General features: G+C 54.2%; 2 protein-coding genes across 5 annotated transcripts; both read left to right on the forward strand.

Annotated features, from left to right (window-relative positions):
- Nucleotides 1–255: 255 nt before the first annotated feature.
- ACP5 (acid phosphatase 5, tartrate resistant) lies at nucleotides 256–3,775 on the forward strand. Of its 2 annotated transcripts, none has more exons than XM_028134731.2 (6): nucleotides 256–535; nucleotides 1,514–1,605; nucleotides 1,834–2,094; nucleotides 2,297–2,424; nucleotides 2,546–2,891; nucleotides 3,287–3,775. In XM_028134731.2, the coding sequence occupies exons 3-6, from the start codon at nucleotides 1,834–1,836 to the stop codon at nucleotides 3,536–3,538; spliced, it is 987 nt and encodes a 328-aa protein (XP_027990532.1). In that variant the 5' UTR covers nucleotides 256–535; nucleotides 1,514–1,605; the 3' UTR covers nucleotides 3,539–3,775. The 2 variants fall into 2 exon arrangements, with proteins under 2 accessions (XP_027990532.1, XP_027990533.1); XM_028134732.2 differs by lacking the exon at nucleotides 256–535 and adding an exon at nucleotides 613–752.
- Nucleotides 3,776–10,377: 6,602 nt separating this feature from the next.
- Nucleotides 10,378–15,913, forward strand: ELOF1 (elongation factor 1). Of its 3 annotated transcripts, none has more exons than XM_054717414.1 (4): nucleotides 10,378–10,442; nucleotides 14,677–14,810; nucleotides 14,934–15,004; nucleotides 15,595–15,913. In XM_054717414.1, exons 2-4 carry the CDS (start codon nucleotides 14,695–14,697, stop codon nucleotides 15,669–15,671), a joined length of 264 nt encoding a protein of 87 aa, XP_054573389.1. In that variant the 5' UTR covers nucleotides 10,378–10,442; nucleotides 14,677–14,694; the 3' UTR covers nucleotides 15,672–15,913. The 3 variants fall into 3 exon arrangements, with proteins under 3 accessions (XP_054573389.1, XP_027990539.1, XP_054573388.1); XM_028134738.2 differs by lacking the exon at nucleotides 10,378–10,442 and adding an exon at nucleotides 10,449–10,627 and having other exon boundaries at nucleotides 15,301–15,913; XM_054717413.1 differs by lacking the exon at nucleotides 10,378–10,442 and adding an exon at nucleotides 10,449–10,627.
- The last annotated feature ends 3,257 nt before the right edge of the window (nucleotides 15,914–19,170 follow it).

Raw genomic sequence — 19,170 nt, forward strand, 5'->3', positions numbered from 1 at the left:
AGGAGGCTGGAAAGACTGACTCCTGGCTCCCGAGGGGCCTTTGACTGACATGATTTGGAATTCTTTCTAAGGAAGATTTGACTCACTTGCCCTCACACCCATTTTAAAGACCAGAAGACTGAGGGTGGAGACTTCCTCACTAGACGGTGGCCCAGCCCAGGGCCAGGCCCCACCCAGCGCTGGACCAGGGCTGCGGCGCCCCCAGTGTGAAGGCAGGTGGCGACTCTGGGCCCGCGTGGGGGGACGGGGCGGAAATCGGGCCCCGAAGCCGCCGTCCGGAGCCCCAATCGTGTTTGCGCTGCCAGCGCCGTGGGGCGGGGCGGCGGGGTGGCCGGGCAGGATTCCGGGGCGTGGCCAACCGGGCCAGGTGGGAGCGCGGGGCCGCAGAGGACACCTGGGCCCGCCCCGGGCTCGCGGGCCGGGGGCCCTGAACGCGGGGCACCCCCCTCCCCCACTGCGAGCGCCCCGCACTTGAGCAGCGCGGCTCCCCCGGCGCCTGGCGTTGACCTTGACCCCGGGCCCCAGCCAACCACAGGTGAGACCCGCCCTGCAGGTGTAGTCGTGCCGGCCGACTCCCGTGGGAGGGGTCCCCCCGGGTCCTTGTGACCCACTTCCTGTTACCCCGGGCTGCGGCGAGGGACTGCCAGCCGTCTGGGTGACCCCGGGGCCCCTGTTCACCCTGCGGGGCTGCAGGCAGCAGCCCGAGTGTGCAGGGGCTACTCCGGCCAGAAGAGGGAGGCCGCGAGCGCAGGGTAAGTCAGCCGGGCCACACGTGCAGGGGCCCCGGTGCCCAGGCGCCTGTCCCAGGGGCTGGGGTTACTGGGAGAGCCTCCCAGCCCTGCGGAGAGTGTGAGGGTTAAAGCCCGAGGTCACATGCGGTGCCATCAGCTGCCTCCCGCCTGGGTTCCTCCTGCAGGAATGGGGGCAGGGAAGAGAGGAAGGTGTGGGCAGGGCTTCCTGGAAAAGGGGGACTCTACTGTTGGGGGGCGGGGGGGGGTGACCCTGGGACACACACTCAGATGTTGTCAAACACACCACACACACCATACACACCACTCACGCTAGAGACACGGTGCAGGCACACACCACCACCCAGACACAAAACGGGGACCCCCAAGTAAGTCATCGCCCCACACAGCTTCTGGCGCACATCACAGACTCCTGGGCCTTATCTGCTCAGGGCACACGGGACTCGCAGGCACACGGCAGACACGTGACCTCGGCAGCTCTGACACACCCAGACACAGGCAGGACGCGGACACCCAGATGTGTCTGGCTGGGGCACACGCAGCATGCAATAGCGGCGCCTCAGGCCCCCAGCACAGACAAGCCCCCAGGCCAGAACCGTGACTGCGGTGGTAGGCGGGGCTACACTTGTGTGCCAGACCCCCACCCACCCACCCACTGCCCAGGGCTGGGGAACTCCACGGCTCACATGACCCAAGGGGGAGGGCTTCTGGAACAGCCCTGGAGAAACTGCCTCATCCTCACTAATGATCCGTTTCCGCCCCAGAGCATAAAGGCTCCGTGACCCTGGCCAGCCCTGCCCTGGAACGCAGCCGCCCCTTGGACTGTGCCAAGTGACCGGCCAGTGCCTCCGCCGGGGTGAGTGCTGGGTCCGGGGTGAGGGCGGGCAGAGTGGGCCTGCGTGGCCACCCTTCCTGGCCCCTGGCCGGACGCCACCTACCCGCTCACCCTCCCAGCCGACTTTGCCCTGAAGTCCTGGGAACTAGGGCACCCCGGGGGGTTCCCGCTGGGCCACAGCGGGGCAAGGGGGTGTCTCCTGCCCACGCCTCAGCCCGGGTCCCCAGACACTTGTCTCTCGCCTCCCAGATGGACACAAGGACAGCGCTGCTCGTCCTGCAAGCCTTGCTGGTGCTCCCCCTGGCTGGTGGCGCTGCCCCCGTCCTGCGCTTTGTGGCTGTGGGGGACTGGGGCGGGGTCCCCAACGCCCCATTCTACACAGCCCGGGAGACGGCCAACGCCAAGGAGATTGCCAGGACTGCGAAGATCCTCGGCACAGACTTCATCCTGTCGCTGGGGGACAATTTCTACTTCACCGGCGTGCAGGATGCCGAGGACAAGCGGTTCCAGGTGTGTGCCACTGGGGCGGGGGCGGGGGACCCGCGGGGAAGCCGTGGTCACCTTCCGACTCTGAGGGATGCAGAGGGAAGCCGCCGACACGTGTGGGGGCCTGGAGGTCTCAGGGTCTCTCTTGTCCTTGACTCCTGAGTCGGTGGGGGCATTGGGGTGCTGCTTGACCCTGGGGTGGGGGTGCCTTTTCTGTCTGCTGCAGGAGACCTTTGAGGATGTGTTCTCTGACCCCTCCCTCCGCAATGTGCCCTGGTACGTGCTGGCTGGCAACCATGACCACCTGGGCAACGTCTCGGCACAAATTGCCTACTCCAGGATCTCCAAGCGCTGGTGAGCCTGCTCCCCATCCATCTCCCCCCCCAGGCCTGGCTCAGGGGCACAGAGGGGCCCGCTGGCCTGAGCGGACCCTGGGGCCTCTCCACCGTGCACACCGCCCCTGTGCCCTCCACAGGAACTTCCCCAGCCCTTACTACCGCCTGCGCTTCAAGATCCCACGGTCCAATGTGACCGTGGCCATCTTCATGCTGGACACGGTGACGCTGTGTGGCAACTCGGACGACTTCCTGAGCCAGCAGCCGCAGAGGCCCCGCGACCCACAGCTGGCCCGGACGCAGCTGTCCTGGCTCAAGAAGCAGCTGGCGGCGGCCAAGGAGGACTACGTGCTGGTGGCCGGCCACTACCCAGTCTGGTCCATCGCGGAGCACGGGCCCACCCACTGCCTGGTCCGTCAGCTGCAGCCGCTGCTGGCCACGTACAAGGTCACCGCCTACCTGAGTGGCCACGACCACAACCTCCAGGTGAGGGACCTGCGGGTGGGGTAGGGTGGGGAGCCAGGTAAGGGGCCACCACCCCAGTGGATGTGCCACGTGGCACATTGGGGTCCTCCTGCTGTTTGGGGTTCCCCCAAATGTCACGCTCTCTCAGACTCTATGTTCTTTAACCAGGGAAACAACCCCAAGTCCCCCCAAAGCTACCATCATGGCTACCAGTTGCCAGTAGCTTACTCAGTGCGGACTTGTGAAGTAGGATCAGTACACTCCTGCAGGTGGGGAAACTGAGGCCCACAGGGGGTGTATGTTGCTTGCCCCAAAGTGACTGGAGAGCCTGGACTCAAGAGAGGTGGGCACCAAGCCCGTGGCCGGCCTCACTGAGGGGCTGGGGGCTCCCCTGACCCCGAGTCCTCCATCCGCAGTACCTTCAGGATGAGGACGGCATCGGCTACATACTGAGCGGGGCTGGTAACTTCATGGACCCCTCGAGGAGGCACTTCCGCAAGGTTCCCAGCGGCTACCTGCGCTTCCACTACGGGGTTGAGAACTCACTGGGCGGCTTCACCTACGTGGAGATCAGCCCCAAAGAGATGAGCGTCACTTACATCGAGGCCTCGGGCAAGTCCCTCTTCAAGACCAAACTGCCCAGGCAAGACCGGCTTGAGCACTTGTGAGGGGCCGGAGGCAGAGAGACTTCCCTGCCAGTGGGGTGGTGGGGCCCCCTGGGACCCCCGCCCCTTGGCAGGACTTCTCAGGGGCCTGTGGTTCTGCTGAGCGGGAACCACGCTCTTGAACCTGACATCCTTCTGTCACTGCCAAATATTCAATAAAGGAATAGATGCGCCCTGGCCGGTGTGGCTCAGTTGGTTGAGCGTCGCCCCGTGCACCAAAAGGACGCCAGCTCCATTCCTTATTAGCACCTATGCCGGGGTTGCCTGTCCCCAGAGGGGGAGCATGCAGGAGGCAGCCGATCAATGTTTATCTCTCATCAATGTTTTCCGATCTCTCACTTCCTTCCTCCCACTCCCTTCCTCTTTCTCTTAAAAAAAAATTTGTTACCAATAAAAACATTAAAAAAAAATAGATGCAAGACTGCAAATGTCCCTTTCCTGACCCTGGCGAGTTGCATCACCTGGGTTCTAGAGTGTCTGCCCCAACCCCTTGCTGGCCTGTAACTCCATCTCTTAGCCCCATCCACAGCCAGCTGGCCCCCTACATGGATTTGATTTTAAGGAAGGACTGAGCAGGGCACACCGTTCCCTTCCTCCTCTTCTCCCACAGATAGGCGTCTCCTAAACCCGAAGGGACCCCACAAGACTTGCAACCAGGGGAGCAGCTAGCAGCAGCTCGCCCCAGGCTCACCGCCTGAACCTGTCTCAGTCCCCTTTCCTCTGCCTTCCCAGTGAGCCTTGCAAAAGTGTCTCCTCGAGCCCTTCCTTGTTTCACTGTCCTGAGAGTGCTTTTGCTTCGGTCAATAAATTCTTGCTTGCTTTGCTGCACAAAAAAAAAAAAAAAAAAAAAAGCCAAACAGGAAAAAAAATAAAGGTACAAAACAAGCCTTCCTCTCCCAGCCCAGCTCTCTAGGGACAGCCACACCGTCACTGGTGCCTCCATCAGCAAAACATCCCTCTTTATGCAAAACAACACCGTCCCCACACAGTTCTGCAACTGCTTTCTAGTTAACCACGACTCTTCTTTCTACCTAACCACAATTCAACTGTCGTAACAGAACACTCTTTTTGTTCATTTCAACATGAAATTGCTAATAAGGTCTTATGGCTCAAGGTGAAGTCTCCCACCCACCTCCCTGTCTTTCCCGCCCCCTCTCCTAAAAAGAAACAACTTTTTATGACGGCTTTGGTTCCTTCCTTGTTTCCTTCCGTATATATCTCTATGCAAATAAAGACAAGTGTGAATGCCTTTGTCTCCTCACTGATCTGCACCTGGCTTTTGTGGGCTTTTGTGTGTGTGTGTGTGTGTGTGTGTGTGTGTGTGTGTGTGTGTGTTTCAAACCAACTTTACTTAGGTGTAATTGACACATTTAAAGCATACAATTCCAGCTGAAACCGGTTTGGCTCAGTGGATAGAGCATCGGCCTGCGGACTGAATGGTCCCGGGTTCGATTCCGGGCAAGGGCATGTACATTAGTTGCAGGCACATCCCCGGTGGGGGGGGGGGTGCAGGAGGCAGCTGGTCGATGTTTCTCTCTCATCGATGTTTCTAGCTCTCTATCCTTCTCCCTTCCTCTCTGTAAAAAATCAATAAAATATATTTTTTTTAAAAAAGCATACAATTCTAGTCAGGCTGGTGTGGCTCAGTGGTTGAGCATCTGCCCAAGAACTAAAGAGGTCATTGGTTCGATTCCAAGTCCGGGCACATGCCTGGGTTTGGGTCTCGATCCCCAGTAGGGGGCTTGCAGGAGGCAGGCTCTCATTGATATTTCTGTCTCTCTATCCCTCTCCCTTCCTCTCTCTAAAAGAAATTAATTAAAAACCATGTTTTTAAAGCACACAGTTCCATAAACACCTACCACAATTTAGATACAGGAATAAGCATGTCCCACATCCCCAAAGGTACTTTCCTGTCCCTGCCTGTTACACCTGGAGATCTGCCTATCTGCTCTCCGTGGCTTCCGGCTCTTTCTGCGGCTTTGGCTACGGAGGCCCCACTGTGTGCCTGCTCCACTGCCTATCTAACCAGCCATCTCCTGAGGGTTGCCAGGATCACATCCAATTGCTATCCTCAAACAAAGCTGCAATCAATGACCCTGTCCCTGTTTCCTGCATGAGCAGATAAGTTTGTAGAATAAACAAGACACATTCCAAAGAACAGGACTGCGGTTATTTTTTGTTCTTTTTTTTTTTCTGCTGCCGTTCCTTTTAACAGGCACAGAGCTTCTACCTATGTCGCCCATTCCTTGCTGGGGGCCCCTTGAAATCTCCAATCTTTTCCTTTTACCAACATAGCTATGGAATTGTATGCATTCCTGGACCCAGGCTTTTGTACATCTGTGCAAATAAGTATGAAAAAAAAAAAATAGAAGTCCAGAAGTGGAATTGTTTGAGGGCCTGTTTCTTTTTCTTTAAGAGGATTTTTGATTGATTGATTGGTTGGTTGGTTGGTTGGTTGGTTTCAGGGAGAGAGAGAGAGGGTGGGAGGGAAGGAAGGAGAGAGAGAGGAGAGAGAAACATCAATTTGCTGTTCCACTCATCCATGCAGTCACCGGTTGCTTCTTGTATGCCCTGCCCCGAGAGCAAACCTGCGACATTGGCGTATTAGGACCACACTAGCCAACTGAGCTACCGGCAGGGCTCAGGCCTGTTTCTTCTGGTGAAGGCTGAAGGCTGCAGAGAAGCCAGTTCCCCTTTGGGGAGAGTTGAGTAACAGCCACCCAGCTCCAGGCCAGTCACCGAAACTTCTCCTTTGGTCCGCCCTCAACTGCTGCTTCAGCTGCTCCAGGGCAGGGACGCCAAACAGCCTAGACACAAAGTAACCGAGGCCACTGCTGGGAGGAACCCGGGGCAGGGGCACCTTCCATGGGCTACTTAAGAGATGTCCATAGTGTTGAATTTGTTACAAGATACGCGTGTTACTGCTAAAATTAAGCAAAGCGATCTTACCCAAAGACCAGCCCTAATGACTTTCCAACTGAGTTTACCCGGCTGGCATTATTACCGGCCAAGCTTTATGCCAAAAAATAAATAAATAAATCATTTCTAATCCTGACCCGAGAGGGAAGGGCCATAATCAACCTTGCTTCTCAGAGGACATTACAGAAACTGAACGGATTACATGCCCAAGGTCATGCCTAGGAGTTGGCAGACTCTCAATCTTAACCGCGACAGTCACGGCAGCTCACAGCCACCCTGCCTCTTCCCACTGACTCAGAGGCTCTGGGCAGGAATGGGTCTGAATCAGAGGTCAGCCCAATGTCCTATTGGTGGGGCCTAAACCATGGAATTAGCCCAATGTCCTGGTTCACAGGGCCCAGAGCTTGGAAAGGAGAAGTGACACATCAAAGCTGACACAGGGAGTGAGTGGCAGGGATGGGGTTGGCCCCCTCCTCCACAACGGCCAAGTACTGCTACCAAGCACCAAGGACCGAGTCCTCTGCAGAGAGCTGGGGACACAGGAGCACCCAAAAGCATAAGGCAGGGTAGACAGTCACTCTCAGAGAGCTTCGGTCCGGCTCAGGGAACAATGCCAATCAGCACACAGCCATTGTTAGAAAGATGCCTTCTCAACTGCAAGGATTAAGATGACAGAGTTCCTCAAGGGCAGTTGCAGAAACCACTCTTCTCACTCTTCCTAAGCAACCACTTCTGATTCAGTCATCACGGGTATTATCAGGCCCCTCTCCACTCTTCATGCAGAGTGCCAGAATGGGCACCATCACCCTCAAGCAGCAACAGGTTGTCTCCAGAGAGTCAGGCCACACCCACCTCCTCACCAGCTTCCAAGAATCATGAATCAGAAGGTGAGAGACCTGCCTTACCACACAGCAAAATGCACTGTCATCAGAACAGCACAACATTGCCCTGCTAAAATTAAGCAAAGCTGTCAAGTGGTGTGGCTCAGCAGTTGAGTGTTGACCCAGAAACCAAGAGTTTACTGGTTCAATTGGTTTGATTCCTGGTCAGGGCACATGCCTGGGTGTGTGCAGGAGGCAAACGATCAATGATGCTCCTCTCTCCCTCTCCCTCCCTCTCTAAAAATAAAAAATATATATTTTGAAAATATTTTAAAAATATAAAAACCAGTACAACACTGGCTTCAGGAAAATGTCCAGAGGGAATCCAGAAATTCCAAGAACACACAAGAATGTGATGTAGGTTGAAGGTGGTATTGCAACTTTACAAGAAAAGGGATAATTTGCCTTGTTGAATTGCCCAGAAGACAGAGCCTGAACCCTACTTCCAACCATATACAAGAATAAATTCCAGAGGGATCACATATTTCAGTGTAAAAATAAAAGAGTAGAAGATGAAAATGAGTATCCCCACAAAGATCTGAATGAGATGGTTCATAGTAGTTCTATTCATCATTGTCCCATAATTGGAAACATCCCAAAAGTCCAGCAGTAGTTGAAAGGATAAACAGGCTGGTATCCTATCTAATAAAGAGGGAATATGCTAATTGACCCTCACACTGTCACAAAGATGGCAGCACCCACAGCCAATCAGGAAGAAATATGCTAATTGACTGCCCTGCCCTCAAAGATGGCGGTGCCCACAGCCAATAAGGATGGAATATGCTAATTAACTGCCATGCCCTTAAAGATGGCAGCGCCCACAGCCACAAGATGGTGGTGCCCAGTCCCCTCAGCCCCCAGCCACCCAGGGCCACACGAGGCTCAGGTAACCAGGGCCGGCCGAGACTTGTGCTGCCAGCAGTGGCAGCAGCAGAGGTGTGATGGGGTATCACCTTCCCCTGATTGCTGGGTCGCCTCCCGCCCTTGAGGGCTCCCAGACTGTGAGAGGGGGAAGGCTGGGCTGAGTGACCCCCCCCCTTCCAGTGCATAAATTTTCATGCACCGGGCCTCTAGTATCTTCATAAGGGAATATAATTCAACATAGAAAGGAACAAACTGCTGATAGATACAACATAGACTCGAAGGTAGTAAGCTGAGTAAAAGAAGCCAAATCAAAAGGCTACATATTGTATTATTCTGTTCATGTGACTTTCTGAAAAAATATAAAGCTATAGGAAATAAAAACAGATCAGTTGGTGCCAGGGGCTAGGGGCAGGGAAGGAACTGATTACAAAGAAACAACAGGAAACTTCCTGGGGTGATAGAAACATTCACTATCTTGATTGTATAGTTTCATGTGTATATGCATATGTCAAGACATAAAATGTCAGTTTAAATACATAAAATGTCAGCTTATTATCTGTCGATTATCCTATAAAATAAAAGGCTAATATGCAAATTGTCCCCTCGATGGGGAGTTTGACCACGGAGCGGGGCCAGCTGGCCAACTACCTTCGGCCCCTCCCCCGAGCTGGCCCTGCTCCCGATCAGCCCCCCACCCCACCCCATAGGGGCAGGCAGGCAGGCCAACCTCCCATGTCCCCCCACACCCCCACCCCACCAGCTCCATCTGCCCTGACCCCACCGAGCAGAAATTCGTGCACGGGGCCTCTAGTATTGTTACAGAAAACCGGAGAAGAACCAAGAAACGCTTAGAGAGATGGAGTTACATTTATTATTATTACGCACAGGCCCAGAGGAAAATGTCTCTCAAATTCTGGGCCCCAACATGGAGGAACTTTCCCTATTTATATGTTTTACCTTCTTTGTCTCCCAAATATGGGGTGTTTCCCGTCCCCTTTGCAAGTTCTTAAAGAGCCCTATGTGCTGGGGCCTTGAGACCTCAACCAAAGGCTTGGCCTGGTGCCAGCACTGATAACTTCGTCCAGGGAAGGTTTATGGCCTCTCTGGAGTAGTCTTATTTTCCTTATTATTTAAGCAAGCAAGCATTTACAGAAGCCAAAATAGCAGGGTTAAAATTTTAAACAGCAGTTTTTATATAAGATGGATGCTTCAGTATCTCAATAAAGCTGTGAAGGAAGGGAAGGAGGCCGGGAAAAACTACCCTTCAGCAAATAGAGCAGTGTCCATATGTCATGGCAGAGTTGCACAATGACTTATGTAGCTACTGAAAACAAGCGTTATCTGTATACGTACCGACCATTAAGTGGAAAAAGCAAGTTGCAAGACAGCGGTTCATTGCATGATCCCACCTGTGAGTTCAGGTTTGTAACCAGCACTGAGAAGGGGACTTCCAGAAAGGCACTTCCAAGGGTAACACTGCCCCCTCGTGGGAACCTTGGAGACAGGTCCATCTGACAACCACGTTACAAGTTTATTTTCCTGAACACTCTAATGAAACAGTTCTTATCAAGGTCACCAATGATCAAACGCAGAATTGTAGCAAGACCCAAAGGTTGTTAAAGTTGGAGAACAGCGTCTTACAAGCTCCCCCCTCACCCTGATCCAGCCATACTAGTATTTGCAATTCCTTAGCACCGGGACATTTTATTTTATTTTTTTATAACAAAGGTGGAAATTGATTGAAGAACAAGCACAGACTCCCACGTGGGGAGGGGTAAAGAGTCCCGAGCTCCGGGATAGTTTACTAATGTGTCCCACGTTGGGGAGAGCTGGGTGGCCTGCGAGGGGCTGGGGTTTGAATCGGGACAGGCAAGTGAGACATCCCCAAGAAGATACTGCGGCCCAGGACAGGACACCTTCCCAGCTCAGGGATGGCCGGGCCCAACGCCCCCGAAAGGCGGGAACGGCCGGCCCTGGGAAAGAAGAGAAGTAGTACTCTTACGCGCTCAAGCCCACGCGCAGGCGCACTGCGAAACTCCCGCCGGCTCCCGTGCCCCTTCCCTTCACCCCATGAGTACGCATGCGCACAAGAAGATGTTGGAGGAGGCGGGTCCTGCTATTGGCCTATCCCGGCTGCGGGTGGGCGGGACGTAAGGGTATAAGAGGTTCCGCTTCCGCTGAGAGACGGAAGTCTCAGTCTCCCGGGTGAACGAGGCTGTCGCAACAAGGGAAGGCTTGTGCAGGTGACGGTTCACGCGGGAGGGCGTTGGAGCCGGGCGGGCTGGGTGCTCTTCGACTCGGGGCCGCTCACGGGGTACCGGAGGAGGCGCCGAGGGCCCGGGGGTTGGAGGGTGGCCCGTCAGGGAGCTTGACTCCCCCGGGTCCCAGCCGGCTGAGCGCGCTGCTCGGAGGCGCCGCCGAAGCCTGGGTAAGCCTGAAGGGACCGCCCACCCTCCGCCTCTTGAGTCTCGGCAGGATCGGAGGCCGACCCCCTTCCATCCCTCCCTCTGTCGGCGCGTTTGGCCGCCGTCACCGAAGGACCGGCCGAGGTCCCTGGGGCTTTATGGCAGGCCAGCCCCCTTTCCTGTGGTGGGGTGGGTTATTGTAGTCACCGGGTAAAATGAGATGGGGCGGGGGGGAGACATCTGTAGCTCCTGATTCCGGAGACTCATTTATTCATTCAACACGTAGTTATTGAGCGCTTAATGCGTACCAGTCACTACGCATGCTGAGGCTTCAGCAGCGGGCAAATCATGCCCCGACCCCTCCAGAAGTGACATCCCAGTGTGGGTAGATCTGGGGTGAGGCTCAGAAATCAGCCTTTTCGGAGGGCCCCCGGGTGATTCTGTTGCAGGTGGTACCCAGGGCTGGACTTTGGAGGGAAAACGGCTTTGGTAGGTGAGAGCATGGGCTCCAGAACTGACTACACCTCACTGAAGTCTGCAGGGCTTTGTGGGGTCTGGCTGCTGCTTCCCGCTTCTGTCGCATCTCATACCCATCTCCCCATTGTTCACCGAGCTTCAGCTGTACCGGCCTTTCTCTTTCTCGAGAAAAGCTTCTGCCTCGAAGCCTTTGCCGTTGCTGTTCCCTCTGCCTGGACTGACTCCCTTGCATGGTGCCTTCTCATTCAGGTCTCATCTTAAGTGACTTCCGAAGAGGGTCCTTCCCACTCTGCCCTTATCTGAAGCAGCCCCCACTCCGGAAGTGTTTACCCTTGTAGGACTTAACAATGTTTGGAGTGATTTCCCTTAGTTAACTTGTTAAGGGTCTGTCTTCGTCCACGACCATAGAAGTTTCACAACAGCAGAATCCTCGCCTGCCTTGATTGCAGCATTGCTGTGGTGTAGTGTTGGGCCTGGCATTACTTCATTCATTGGCTCAGTAAATATTTGTTGAGTGCCAGCTCTGTGCCATGAACAATTCTAGGCTCCGAGGATACGAAGAAATGCCAGAAGTCCCTGCCCTCGTGGAATTTACGTTTGGAGATGCAGGGAGACCAATGAGGAGGCTGTTGTGATAATCCAAGCCAGAGATGACCAGGACTCTGGAATAGCCCTGGAGGTGGTGAGAAGTGGTCAGGTCCTGAATGTGTTTTAGAGGAGCAGCAGGATCAGGATCAGATTAAGAGCTGGGTGTGAGAGAGAGGAATCGAGGATGAGTCCGAAAGACGGATCTGCTGTCTGCTGAGATGGGGAGAACTGGGAGAGAGCAGGTTGAGGTGTCAGGACCTCAGTTTTCGACGGGTTACTTTTAAATGTTTGTTAGCATCAGAGGGAGGTGTGACCAAGACAAGTAGAGGGGCGAGTCTGTGGTTCAAAGGACACATCAAGGCCAGAGAGGCAGGTGGCATCAGTGTAGAAGAGGCATTTGAAGCCTTGAGGCTGGGTGAGATCTTCATGGAGGTGAGTGTCGGCAGAGGAGAGGGGCCCAAAGATTGAGCTTGTGGACTCCTCATTAGAGAATTGGGGGGCTCAAGGGAGGTCAGCAGCAGCAGAGAGTGAAAGGAACTGTAGGGAATCAGGGGTGTAAGAGTGCAGGTTCTGAGGGTCCCATGGGAAGGGCAGGAAGAGAAAACCAGTGTGTCCAAAACCACCTCCTTTCACTGTGGGACTGCCCCTTGGGACGGGCAGCATGAGGCAGGTGGTAGAGAGAGTATGGGAGGGAAAACAGCTCTACTAGAAACTGCAGAGAAGGAGGTGTTTTGTTTTGTGGTGGTTTGTTTGTTTTTTTATTTGTTTTTTAATGATGGGAGTGTGTTTGTTAAAGACCTACTAGTGACAGAAAATGTGATGTTGGCATCCAGGGCACAAATTGTTTTTATGGGGACCTCGGACATCCGTCCAAGGCAAAGGAGGGAAGGCCACATGGGATGTTCTCTGCCAGCTGTTTTTGTTAACAAAGTGACTTGGACGCATCCTTGGTTAAGATTGAGGATGTTGCCACAGCATGGATGGACCTAGAGGGTATTATACCAAGTGAAATAAGTCAGAGAAAGACAAATACCATATGATTTTACTTATATGTGGAATATAAAGAACAAGATAAACAAGCAAACAAAACAAAAACAGACTCAAATGCGGAGAACAGACTGATGGTTGCCAGAGGCGAGGGGCTTGGAGCTCGCTGAAAAAGGTGGAAGGAATTGAGAAATATAAATTGTTAGTTACAAAATACTTATGGGGATGTAAAGTACAGCCTAGGAAATACCGTCTAATACTGTATGGTGCCAGGGGAACACTTTGTAAAGTATATGATTATCTAACAACTATGTTGTACACCTGAAACTAATACAAAATAATGTTGAATGTAAACTGTAATGAAAAGTTAAATTTTTTAAAAATATATATTTTTATTGATTTCAGAGAGGAAGGGAGAGGAAGAGATAGACACATCAATGATCAGAGAGAATCATTGATTGTCTGCCTCCTGCACCCTGGGATGGAACAGTGACCTCCTGATGCATAGGTTGACACTCAACCACTGAGCCACTCTGGCCAGGCTTTAAAATTTTTTTAAAAAATGAATGAGGCCGAAACCGGTTTGGCTCAGTGGATAGAGCGTCGACCTGCGGACTCAAAGGTCCCAGGTTCGATTCCAGTCAAGGGCATGTGCCTTGGTTGCGGGCACATCCCCAGTAGGGGGTGTGCAAGAGGCAGCTGATCGATGTTTCTAACTCTCTATCCCTCTCTCTTCCTCTCTGTAAAAAAATCAATAAAATATATTAAAAAAAAAATGAATGAGGATGTTACATAGAAAGTGATTGCTACATATGAATGAAATTCTGGTCTTTCTTCTGGCAGATTGCCGACCTCCCCTGTCATGGAGGAATGATCATAGAACCAGCAGTGGAAAGAGAGAGAAAGACAGAGTGTGATTGGGAGAGAGGGGGAGCTCATTGGAAGGCTCAGGAATGGTGAATGCAGAGCCCTGAGCCCAGCGCCTGGCATAGAGATTCGTTCAGTGGTCTCTGCCTCCAAGACATATGTCCCAGTGGCACCTGACTCATTTTTTTAACGACACTGTTCTTTAGTGTTTGACACAGCCCCTGCCCATCACAACCTTGGAGGTCGTTCTGGACTCTTCCGTCTCTCGCCATAACCACTCATTCCACTGATTTGTCTCTTCAGTCTTGCCAGCTGCTTCTCTCCTCCCCAAACAGCCCTGTCCCAGTTCTGACTTCCATCTTTGTCCAGACTTTTGACCTGTATTCCTCAGTCCCTTAAAAGCACAGGGTGAGGTTGTTGTTTCTCTCCCTGGCCATCAGGATCCCTCTGTTCCCTCTTCAGCCTGCCCCTCCCCCACTTGCGTGGTCTCCAACTGCTAGCCCAGCACTCAGATACCTGCCCCTCAGCCTTCTACCTGGCATTTCTCTGCTTGAAACACTTCTCTGTCCGGTAACCCCTCTTCTGTGGATAGGCTGCCCGGGGAGCCTGTCGGAGGCTCTTGTCAGATCCCGTGAGTGTCATTCCTCCTGGGTAGTCCTTGCATGTCTTTTGACAAGAGGAGCAGCTGCTCCTAAGAACCATCGGCTCCAGAGCACTTGGGCTCTGCCCAGCCCTGGGCAACTGGCCTGTCAGTCACTCGTGTTGTCTTCACCAGGAACAGTGGCCTCCTGTGTAGGTGCCAACGATGGATGGGCCTTATACAATGCAGGCACTTAGGATTCTGTCAGCCCCTCTGAGGTAGCAACCTCATCTCTATCTTATAAATAAGGAAATTGAGGCACAGAGAGATTAAGTAACCTATTGGAGGTCATGTAGTAAGTGGGGGGCGGGGCAGGGTTAGAATCTAGTACCTGCTCTCACCCCCTCTACCCAGAGTGCACTGGAATTGTCTGCTGTCCCCAGAGGGTGCCATTGTACAAGTCCTCCTTACACTGTGGGCCAGCCAGACCATCTTCCCGGCCTGCTTCCCAGAACATCTGGAGGGCCTCCTGGGTCCCATGAGTCATTGACATCTGTCTTCCTCCCCTCACAGGTTCGCCCTCCTGCAGACATGGGGCGCAGAAAGTCAAAACGAAAGCCACCCCCCAAGAAGAAGATGACAGGCACCCTAGAGACCCAGTTCACCTGCCCCTTCTGCAACCACGAGAAATCTTGTGACGTGAAAATGTGAGCAGGGGATGGCGGCCAGGAATCCTGCCTCATGGGGCCTCCCCGCCCTCAGTCGGGAATTGGCTCCCCCTTAAATACAGGCCTCTTTGCTTATAGTCCCTCCATCTCCTCCCATTCCAGGGACCGTGCCCGTAACACCGGAGTCATCTCTTGTACTGTGTGCCTAGAAGAATTCCAGACGCCCATCACGTGTATCCTTGGGAAACTGGGCTTTATCCAGGGGGTGAGGGTAGGGTGGTCAGGGCTGCCCTGCCCAGGGTGGGCTGCTCAAGGGCAAGGGGTAGAATCAGCCCTTGCATCTCGGGCCTTGCTATATATCCTGTGCAGGGCTGTGGCCACCCAGAGGAATGGGTGCTACCTGCTTGCTTAAGTGGGCTGATAGTGTGCAGGGCAGGGGTCTGACTGACATCAGCGTGAGCAGCAGAGATGTATACGGGAAAGGGGAGGTGTCGGATGCCGGCAGTTGCCCTTGACTTCAGCGGCTCAGATCTATCAGAACCAGTGGACGTATATAGTGATTGGATAGATGCCTGTGAGGCCGCCAATCAGTAGCAAAACAGAGGACCCACCCCCTTAGCGGCCCCGCTGCCGAGGACCAGCCCACTGGATACCAATCCAGAGACATTCCTGAGGTCCAGGGTGTGGGTCCAGGGCCTTCGCAGCCCCCTGCCTGTGTATGGAGTGGATGTGGATGTGAATGTTTGACTGCAAGTATGGCCATGGGAGTGTGCTCATGGGCAGGGGGCTCCGGGGGCCTGAACTGCCTCCTTGACTCCAAAAGCCTTTGACTTGCTCCCTCTTTCGGCCCCTGACCCCCTGGCTCTGGAGCCCTGGCTTCTCCAGGGGCCAGTGTCCTGACATCCTGGGTGAGGGCAAGCCCACAGAGACGGTCTCAGGACTCTCCGCCTCCTCACCCCCTCTCCAGCACCTTGCCTGTGTGAACTGGACCCACGCCCTCCTCTGCCTTCGAAGGACTGTGGCCTGGGATTCAACAACACTGGATGGGGGCCCCGGTTCATGTGTAGTTGCTTTTATAGAAGAGGAAGGGCTGGGATGGGGACTGTTAGTCACCAGCCCTTAAATAAAGCAGCCGATGCAGACTCCTGGCTCTCTGATTTCCTGGGTTCTGGTCAGCCCCCTGGGCCCAGTGAGGGGGGAGAGGGAGGCCTGGCAGGCCATTGTAAATGGGGTTTGGTCAGTCCTTCCAACTGTCCACCACTTGTCCACTAGACAAGCATCCAAGGTAAAACCATGGCAGTGCTGGGCGCAAGGAACTCAGATGACCCCACAGACATGTGGGCAAGCATTTAGTTCCAGTGAGAAATAGGGCAACAGAGCCTGGGGTGCGTGGAGCAGGGTGGTCAGGGAAGGCTTCTTGACTGACAGAGGTAACTCTCAAGGGCCACCCCGTGAGGCAGGTGCCACAGGCTTGCAGGTGAGGAAACAGGCCAGCGGTGGAAGGTCACTGGCCCAAGGTCCCACAACCAGAAAGCAGCACAGCTGGTCCTTACACCCAGGACACCTGGCTTCACCACCCAGGGTATAGGCTGAGAGGACAGCTCGGGGCTGGTCACCAGAAAGATCGGGTGATTACTGAGGGGAACTCGCAGCCACCTCTGGGAAGTCAGGGAGAGACTACAGGTTAAGCTCTCTAAAAACTTCAATAAGATTTGGAGAACAGTTGAAACCTATATAATTTTTTTAAAAATATATTTTTATTGATTTCAGAGAGGAAGAGAGAGAGAAACATCAATGATGAGAGGGAATCATTGATTGGCTGCCTCCTGCACTTTGGACAGAGCCCACAACCCAGGAATGTGCCCTTGACTGGAATTGAACCTGGGACCCTTCGGTCTACAGGCCAACACTCTATCCACTGAGCCAAACCGGCTAGGGGGAAACCTATGTAATTTTATCAACCAATAAATTCAATTTAAAAATTTAAGTAAATAAAAAGGTTTGATGAGCTTCCAGGTTGGTGAACTGGGAAGGTGGTGGGTATGAAGCGCATGGCGGCTCCGCTCTCCTTCCCCATTCTTGCCTGTGCAGCTCTTCCATCGGGCTGTTCCTGGTTTATGCCCTTTTATAATAAACCTGTAAGTGACCTGTTTCTCTGAGGACTGAACGATCTAGAGCCAGTTGGTCACAAGCACCTGGACTTGCAAAGGCAGCTGAAGTCGGGGAGGACCGAGCCCTTGTTCTATGGGATCTGACACTATCTCCAGGTAGTGTCGGAATTGAGTTCCTTGCTTGGTAGTGTTGGAAAAAGCACACATCTTAGCATGGCTGATGGTGAGCACCTGGGCACTGCACAGCGCCCTCAGATGGTCTCCTGGTTATGAAGGCCCTAACTCTCAGTAGCCTGGGGCAGGTCCAGCTCTGCCTCCTGAGCCTGAGCAGCAGGGGACCTGAGTTTTGGATTTCTCGTTGGTACAATGGGAAGGATGATGGGACCTTCCTCCAGGGCCCACACTGTGGATGGAGGTGCCTAGTTTGGTTTGAGCGACTCTAGAATCCACCCTGGATGTTGAGGGGTGTGAACAGTTAAATGGTGAGTTGGCAGGAAGCCCTGACCACCAGGCCCAGCTACTGGGTCTGGCATGTGCCCCCTGAAGTCCACCCTGCCCTGAGATGCTCCTTCCTGGTGCTCCCACCTCCCCGCCAAGGCCCCCGGTAAGGTTTGGTCCAGACAGGAGTCAGTGGTCATGGGCAAAGTGGTGGACGGGCCTGGGTGGGATTGCCTCCAGGGTCTAGGAAAACGGGGCTCAGTCCTCTTGACATCCAGGGCCCGCCCACCCCAGTCTCACTGACCAAGTGCTAATATGGTGCTGTTCTCCACAGGAGGCAGGGCCCAGAGCGTGGATCCCCTCAGCGTAGCTTCTAGAGCTGGCCCTAGGGGAGCAGGACTCACAGTAGCCAGGCCAAGAGCGCCTGGAATCCAGTTTACAAGGCCCCAAGGGCTAAATCATCTGCATGTAGGTCTTCTGATGTGTGTCTGCAGATCCCCCACGTTCCAGCCTCATCCCCTGCCCGGGGAGGGGAGGAGAGAAGGCTGCGCTGTGACCCCTGCATGGCTGCATCCTCTCCTTGGAACCCTGACAGTTGGTGGCTTGCAAGAGGGATGAGTGGGGCTGACGTCACAGAACAGGGTCCCCTCTGAAACAGGGAGGATGGGGGCCTAATCACAGACTTCTAGGGTCCTGGGATGGCAGGCGAGACTGGGGGATCAGCTGTAAGAAGAGGACAGAGTGAGCCTGGCGCATAAGACAGCCATGCCCTGCAGTCAGCTACTCAACTGCTCTGTGCCAGTCAGTAAAGGGCCATTGCTCTGGGCCCCCGAAATGTCCATCCTCTCCCACTGCCCTGTCCCCTCACCCCACACACATTGCAATCCAGGACTAAAGGGGTCCCCTGCCCACAGGGGCCTCCAGGACCCAGCTTGTCCATGGGTCGGTGTCAAACATCCTATTTGGAGCAGTCATTTAAGCTTCCCTATGAGCCTTGCTGTCCCCATTTTCCTGATGGAAAAACAGACCTAAAGAGGGGAAGTGACTTGCCCAAGGTCACCTGTCCCGTCTAGCCCATCCCAGCACTTGGGTTCTTTCCTCACAACTCACAGGCCCCCTGGCAAAGTACATGGGTACTGAGCATGTGTGGGTGGGTATTGTGTACATATGTGGGAGGGTTGTTATGTGTCTTTTTATGTGGGAGTGTGTACTGCATGTGTATCTGTAGGTGCCTCTAAGGCTGCAGCAAGCGTGAGCACACCATACCCACCAAGAGGTGTGTGTGTGTGTGAGTGCATGTCCGTGTGTCCTGGGTCCAGCCGAGTGGCTGTGAGCCTGTGTGTATAGAGTGTGTGGGAGTATGTGTGCCTGCACAGATGTGTATTTGGTCAATGCAGTGTAACTGAGCAAGGCTGTTTGTGCGTGTGCAAGAGCCATACAGGCTCCAGGACAGAGCCCCCTGAGTCTCCAGATGATTTCATAGGCATTTATTGTGCTCCAGTGAAATAGAAAAAGAAAGTGCTCGCGTTGCAAACACCGCTGTCACATCCACATACGCCAGTCGCTGCAAACCAAACTGCGTGTGTCCGCTGGGTCTCTGGGCATGCAGTTGGCTCCCATTGTGGGAATGGGGTGGAGGCAGGCTGAGCCTGGGCTCTGGGGGCTTTGCTTGGGGGGCTTCTTGTCCTGGGGGGAACCCATCTGTGAGGGAGCGGGGGACAGCTGGGGTAGCTTTGCTCAGTGCGTCCTTTGGATGCTGTTGGGAACACCTGGCTCGATGTTGGACCCTGCAGTGCTCCAGGGAGGAGAGCCCCCTCCCCCCCCCCCACAGACCCCCCGAGTCTGCTCCT

Source organism: Eptesicus fuscus, chromosome 6 (assembly GCF_027574615.1).
Source record: "Eptesicus fuscus isolate TK198812 chromosome 6, DD_ASM_mEF_20220401, whole genome shotgun sequence".
NCBI lineage: Eukaryota > Metazoa > Chordata > Mammalia > Chiroptera > Vespertilionidae > Eptesicus > Eptesicus fuscus.